Source organism: Magnolia sinica, chromosome 15 (genome assembly GCF_029962835.1).
Source record: "Magnolia sinica isolate HGM2019 chromosome 15, MsV1, whole genome shotgun sequence".
Taxonomy (NCBI): Eukaryota; Viridiplantae; Streptophyta; class Magnoliopsida; order Magnoliales; family Magnoliaceae; genus Magnolia; species Magnolia sinica.
The window spans coordinates 45,895,622-45,903,688 of record NC_080587.1 but is presented as its reverse complement, the minus strand read 5'-3'; the positions used below and the strand labels follow the sequence as shown (position 1 = coordinate 45,903,688).

Sequence of the window (8,067 nt, the reverse complement as noted above, 5' to 3'; positions counted from 1 at the left end):
TTAAATTATATGGACCATGGGCTGCCTTATGCAAGCCCACCATGATGTATGAGTTATATGCCCATTATGGGGCTACCTTGTGAGGCTAACCATGTATGAGTGATGTGCACACACAGTCCTTTTACCCTTCTAGAGATTTGAAAGGCCGAGGGCCCCATTGTGATTCAGATTCCAACCCCAAGTGGACCGCACACTAGGAGACAATGGTGGTTAAATGTCCATCGTTGTAAACCTCCCTAGGGCCCATTATTAAGCCCATTTCTACCTTTACCTTATTGGGCTAACCTAAAGCATTGGGTCCCCATCAATTTTAGTGATACCCATTGGGCTATAACCCAAACCATTGGGCCCCCATTAATGATGGTGCTTTCCACCATACCTTGTAGGATTATCCAAACCTTAGAGCCCACCTTGTGTATGGATCGGGCCTCATAGGAAGGCCCAATTTATTGCATGATAAGAGAGGGTGAGGAAGCCCACATGTTGTACATAGTTTCACCCTCTCAACTAACCTTGTTGTATAGCCATTAGCCTCACCCTGAGGCCCATTCTTGGTGTAAGTATGACACATAAGCCATCCATTGAGAGTACATCATCACCCCTTGCCATAGATGGAAGAATATGTGATATCAAATTTGGTATATCCACTGTTTAAAGCCTATCTGGATGTTTGGGATAGATCCGCCGTCCCTCTGTGGACCCCATCATGTATTTGGGCTGATTATTGTTTATATCTGATAATCATGCTAATGTACTTATTTTAGTAGGACACACTAAGAACATGCTTAGTATTACATCATGATAAATGCCCATACACATCATTTATATGCCTGTTGTAAGGAATGATTGATCATAGCATTTGTCGTTGGGCTGAGTTATTTAGGGGACTCCTTGTGAGACGGAGTTGCCCCACATGGTCACGCGGTACGCGCAGGTTTGATTCATGACTGGATGGTATGACTAATGCATCTCGCATTTTGTGTGACATGATCACTTGGCACCCTAATGATATCAGGGCTATGGCCTCCACAGGCATATCGTGAATGGTCAGATTAGAGACCAAAAATATTTGGTTTTAGCACTGTGGGCGCTTAGGATGTCTTTGGGTGAAAGTCCCAGAACTCTTTTGGTACCAGGAGATGCTCCAATGTCTAGACTAAGTGGATACATGAGCGCACAAGTGCCAAATACCAGTAGGTCGTGTCTCACACTGTGTCGTGGTCGGTTGTGAAGTAGGTGTGGCCTTATCCACCCCAGTGAGGGGGCTGTAAGCTAGTTTGTGTCTGACCAGCTCGTAAATGGGTCCGCTATCGACGAGCTGGGTAGGTATTGACAGACTACTGGCTAGGTGGGTAGTGAGGTCTTTTCCACTTGCTGGTTGTGCGGTTAGGGAGGCAACAGCTAGTGTGGAGTGTATTAGACCCCGGTGATATTCCAGAGATGAACTTTATTGACAAGTGGACTCGATGAGGACTGACATGCTTGTTTTTCATCTTGCATATGACATTTGGCCATGTAAGCCTTACATCGCATAGCCTTGGTATGGTTGATAGCATTCATGGACTTGCCGGTATCCCTACTTACTCTGATATCGTATGCTCGATATATGTATTGCGCACACATGCACACACCCTCCAAGCTTTGTTGTAAGCTTATGCATGACCGTTGTATGCAGGTGATGCTAGGACGTAGCAGCGCTGAGGTGGGAGTGTGCGGCGATCTTTTTGGAGTTCCATTATACCTATATATTTCCCTTCCGCATTGTACTTAAATGTTTCATTATATTGGATATGCGGTGATGTTGTTTTATGACTTGGTTATGCTCCTTTATAATTTTTTTATTGAAAATCCTCCTTGTAGGATCCCAGGATCGAAATCTGGCATATGGGTTGTAACGCCCTGGGTTTTGGAATCCGAGTATATGACTTGTCCACTAAAAACTCCAGTGTTAGCCTATAAAATTTAGTGTAAATTTGAAATGCTTATCATTAATCAGAGTTAGCAGCAAACGTAGCTAGAGTAAACATGATTGTATAGAAACATTCCAACCATGATAAAAATCCAAATGTAGCGCCCATACAGGACTTATACAATCCCAAATACAATGTTCATTACACAAAGATAGAAATCTAGTGTCTAATGATGAAGCTCAATATGGGCCGTAGGGACTCCGTCTATCTCCTCAGCTACTCAATCTGCTCTAGCGACCCCGTGAACATGATTGGCTCACTCTACACCTGCATCAACTATTACTATTTGATAGCATCAATGGTTATCGCAGCAAGGAGCACCCTCTAAGATTACACACTCATCATTCATAATCCAACATAAATCACAATGTATGAGAAGAGACATATTAAACAACACAATTCAATATCATAATAATATATTCAGAAATAAGTTAGTCAACATAATATTAGCATTAAGGAAAAGTAATAGAAGTCGCAATGCAAGTGGACATATCCAGATAGTCAAATAATCAACCTTACAAACTCCACAAAATGTCTAGAAAATCAAGCTTTAAACCTCTACTTCACCCGAAAATCATATCATACATGAACACCGCAAGATGGCTAGGAAATCACAAAGTGAACACCCACTCCACCAGGAAATCACAATACGACTGAACACCATAAGGCAAGGAGAGAACAACATACAAACATCTACTTCACCAAGAAATCATATTGCACGTGAACATCGCAAGATGGCTAGAAAATTGCTAAGTGAACACCAGCTCCACCCGAAAATCACAATGCGACTGAACACCGCAAGATGAAGAGACCAACAATATATAAACTCTAGACCACCCGAAAATCATATCGTATGTGAACACTACAAGATGGCTAGAAAATCGCTAAGCGAACACCCGCTCCACCCAGAAATCACAATACTACCAAACATCACAAGATGGCTAGGAAATCACTAAGCAAACACCCACTCCACTTGGAACTCACTATACGATTGAACACCGCAAGATGAAGAGAGAATTAACTAGCCACAAAAGGGCATCAATGTTCCATCAAGGCCATAAAGGGTAAATAAATGATCCAAGCCATGTCGGGCAAATATGTGATCCAAGCCATGTAAGGGAATGTGCAATCCAAGCCATATAAGGCAGAATTGCGATCCAAGCCGTGTAAGTCAAATATGGACTGCAAGATAGTAAGACCATGATAAGTTCCATTCAATCCATCAAATGATCGCAAATGACAATCATACAGTTAATTAACACTTGTACAACTAAAGATAACATATTATCATTAATCATTTATGCTTACCAAAATTAAAGAGATATGTTCATTAGCTAACACAGGAATTAAGTGCACAACAGATTAACATATTTATATAGTAAGATAAATAATTCAATAAGAGAAATCATGGCATCATATTTGTCTTGATTAATGAATTTAAGTGGGAAGCTCAAAGGGTGAGTCCTCACCTTAATCAAGCAATCTATATGTGTGGCCTGCTAGATAGCACGACTAAACTCTAAAGGAGTCAAACCTAGCTGATAAACATACGACCACGACCCAATCGAACATTAGGGGAAATAGTTAGTAATTGGCTCCTATGGTCAATATACTAAATGAAAACTCATTGAGTCAGCTCGGTGACAAATGAATGCAAATGAGTTTTTGATTTACCTTAACTTGATGGTTTATCTCGGCAACCCGAAATGAACTTGGTGTAGGCTTATGAAGTCAACTCAGTTCGAGTCAACTAGGTCCACTAGGTGTAAACTCCTTCCTTTGTTTTCCTCTTCTTTCTTTTCTTTCCTTTTCTTTCTCCTTCTTCTTTCCTTCCTCCTCTACTTATGTTTTTTTTTTGTTGGAATGGGTTGCCCTAATGGGCATCCTTTATTAGCCCTAGGAAAATCCAAAAACATCTGCTACTAATCTTAGGATTAGTCACAACTTTGCAACAGTGACTCAAATAAGAGCTTACGTTCATCGCTGATTTGACACGAACTTGGCTGCTTGGAGGTAATCCACCTATACTGATATGTCTCTGAGTCCTTGGCCCACAAAATGTACAGTTTAGATTAACAAATAGGGCCCATTAAAAGGTGATGGGTTTCTTGTTCAAACTAAGAAGAAAGCTCGAACGATCATGCCGAAATTTCAACGAATGGTTGATCTAGTGCTCTGATGCATTTAGACGGTATGGATGGATCCCATGATCACTATGGGACCCACCAAATGGAGGGTTTTCATCATTTATTTAATGGACTTGGGTTTTAAGTTGTGACAGTGGTGGGAGTAAGGTTCTCAAGTTACAGCTAGGGAACGCCCTATTTTCGAGGGTTGAGATGGATTGCAATGGATGGCTGGGATGCTATAGAGGCAATCCACGTGGATCGCCAGCATGAAAAGGCGAAGGAACGAATTTCTTTCTATTTTTGAAAAAGTGGTTGTGCACAGCTCTCTTGCACCTACGTTTGTGGGCACACGTGTGTGATCTAACGAGTGGGTTGGGCATGGACATGGTAGGTTTTAATTCCCCTACAAGATGGATGGATCAGATTATCAAAGTGTTCTTTGATGGTTGGCCACCAACGGTGATAACGGATGATGCTGGTCTGATTTTTGTCGGGCAGAAAGGAAGGAGTTCTCCTTTTTCGGATGAGCCCGAGTCAACGCTCGTCTGAGGCTTAATGCATTGTGGGTGCATGTGCCTTAAGTGCGCATCCACACTCGTGTGGGGTCCACAATGATGCATCCGTGAAATCTAACCTGTCCATTAACTTCAACATTAGTATAAAAATAATATATATCAAGTAATAATAACTACATTAGTATATAATATAATATATATTATAAACATATATACAACTTATTACATATTTATTGTATTATTTTATATTTAAGTATAATTACTAACATATTATATATTTTTTATATAAATATTATTAAGAATATTCAAACTGTACTATAATTAATTAATATAATATTATTATATATTTATATTAATAAATAGTAGTAAATAATGTTTTAGATTATATAATAAAAACATATTTACATATTTGTTTAGTATAATACATTAATAGTTATAGATAAGTATTTATTTACAATCATTAATATTTATAATGTATTTTTGTGATTATATATGCATATATAGTATAGTAAAATTAATATTAAGTGATATTATATATATATATATATATATATATATATATATAGTATAATACAATAATATATAGTTAAAATTATAAAATGTAAATATTAATTAATATACATCAACTATATAATAATGTGTTGGTATACAATTTATTTTATATATAGTTTAAATAATATAAAATAAATAATTTAAGTAACATATGTGTTATTACAAATAACTATAAAAATTTTTGTATTAATATATATATATATATATATATATATATATATATATATATATATAGATATACACATAATTATATCACATTTAAAATGAATTATTATGGCATCAACTTAAGATAGGCCTCCCATCTAACTTTGAGGTAGATCTATAGCTTAGGCGGGCCATACTCTCAAAATTTAATACATAATTGAGATTATTTATTTATTATTATTATTATTATTATTATTATTATTATTTACTGATCTGAGGGTAAGATTCTTTCCAAATTTGATCTTCCACATATCTAATGGTTCATAATCCTTTTTAGGGTAGATTTGACGATCACTTCTACAATTAGATTCCCCTACATCTTAGTTGGACAGGCAATCATGAGTTTGAACGGTCGGATTACTTTGAGACGATCATCGATGGTCCAAAGGTTCCCTAGATGAATCTAATGATTAGTTTTGACGTCATGATCCATCATTGAATGAGGTGAGGCATAAGTCCAATGATCTATCTCAAACTCTATGGTTGATACATAATCCCAACGGTCGGATCTTGTAACCCAAAAGCACAAGTATTTCAGATTCACTCCTCACTAGTTCTAGGTGTCCTAAAGTAAGTGTAAGTAGGGATCTAACCACTGATTCTATGCTTAGAGGGTCGGATGGCTTAGGTGTGGTTTACCATTTGAGCTACTAAGGATGCACTAAACAGTAGGTGGTGTAACTTGTATCTTAAAAGATGTGACAACTTCTCTCAATAACTAACAGATGGATGGGTTGGTCTATCCCAAACATTAGATCAAGCCAAGATGAGGGCGAACGTTCAGATACATCATATTGTGCTTATACTGAATTTGGTCTTCCTGGTAACATCCAAGTACTGAAAAGTACGGGGTGTTATATGGGTGCTGGGAGTCGAGAATGAGGTATTATGGAGGCTATCGGCGGTGAATTTGGTGATTGAGAATTCTGTGAGCCCGATTTTCGAGTTTAGGGCGCGACAGAAGTTAGTATCAGATCATAACTTGGGAATACCTAAAGATAACATCACATATCTGCTATGAACTTAGAATGATTAGGTCCCAGAGTTCGAATAACTTGACAACTCTCTGTTATAGCCCCATAACATGTGTACGTTCGAGAGTACTCAAGGCTAATAGGTCCCTTATTCCTTCCTTTAGGACATGACACCTAAGAGGGTGACCAGAGGAGCTCCCATTCGAGACGAGTGTGGCCCCGACTGTATATGTGAGCGCGGATCAGCTTCAGCAGATGCTACAGGCGATGACCGCTATTCTTCAGAGGCAGGTAGGTGACCCACTGATACACCAGCCCAGACTGAGTAGGAGCACGCGAGCTCCCTTCTACGCGACTTTACCCGACCCGATCCCCCTTGTTTTAAGGGAGAGCCTGACCCGACGGCAGCGGAGCGATGGAGATCAAAGGTCAAGAAGATCTTCGATACTATGAAGTGCACAGGCGAGCAGCGGGTTCCATTTGCTATGTTTCTTCTTCAGGGTGAGGCCAAGCACTGGTGGGCATTGGTGTCCCGAGCGGTAGGGGCCGAGTTCGAGTATACTTGGGAGGATTTTGTAAACCGGTTTGATCAGAAGTTCTTTCCTGACCACGTCCATCAGCAGTGCACGCTTAAGTTCGAGACTCTTGTGCAGGGGGACATGTCGGTGTCCCAGTATGAGGCCCTTTTTATTACACTGTTAAGATTCATGACTTATCTTGTTTATGATGCGGGGCGAAAGGCCCGCCGTTTTGAGAACGACTTGCATTTTGGCCTCCAGAGCCATGTCATTGGACATATGCTCCTGACATTTGAGTAGGTCGTGCAGCGGGCCTAAATATATGAGGCGGATTGGGTTGATTCGCAGAGGGTTAGTGAGTAAAGAGGAGACCTATAGAGGAAGGCCCCCTCCGGTAGCTCCAACATCAGCAACATCGACCACAACTGAGGCACGCGACTCACCCAGCTTTTCGAGAACTAACAACACCTCTAGCACCACCATCGGGACAGTTTTCAGGTGCTTACTTTGGATGTGGTGTGACAGGACATCTCAGGTACAAGTGTCCCCATCAACAGTAGCAGCGATAGTAGCACCTGCCGTCGATGCCCCAACAATAGTAGTAAAAGCAGCCACAACAGCCAGCGAGACCTCTACAGCAATAGAGGTAGAAGTTCAGGCACCACAACAGCAGCAGTGGTAGCAGTGGCTACCACAGAGGGGATATACACCTCCCCAATAGGCTCAGGACAAATTTTACATAGCCTAGTAGGACCCTTAGCCATCAGGAGGGTTGTTGAGGGTACACTCCTCATTTCGTCATGCATAACTCATGTATTATTTGATTTTGGTGCATCATATTCCTTTGTGGCCAAGGATTTCTGCCGATCGACTGGTTTACTGTTGGAGTCTGATTGTGAGGGTTGGTTAGTATCGACGCCCTTGGGGAAGACTTTAGTGTTAGGCCAGTTTTGCTCGTCTTACCCCATTCAGGTAGGGGAGGCCTTTTTGCTTACCGATCTCTTTGTTCTTCCAATGTCTGAGTTTGATATCATCCTCAGCATGGATTGGCTCACCGAGTATCACACCATCTTGGACTGTTCCGCGAGGACAGTTACATTTTGTATACCCGACATGTTGCAGTTCCAGTTCATAGCTAAGCTCAAAGGAGAGCAGATTTTTTCCTCATGTATTGTGTCGTAAAGGAGCCAGTCGCCTTGTGTATT

At 40.3% G+C, this 8,067-nt stretch overlaps 1 protein-coding gene across 1 annotated transcript; it reads left to right on the top strand.

Moving 5' to 3' along the window:
• The first annotated feature begins 6,611 nt into the window (after nt 1–6,611).
• Nucleotides 6,612–7,162, top strand: LOC131226921 (uncharacterized). Its single transcript, XM_058222622.1, has 2 exons — nt 6,612–6,635; nt 6,731–7,162. The coding sequence occupies exons 1-2, from the start codon at nt 6,612–6,614 to the stop codon at nt 7,160–7,162; spliced, it is 456 nt and encodes a 151-aa protein (XP_058078605.1).
• Nucleotides 7,163–8,067: the final 905 nt, after the last annotated feature.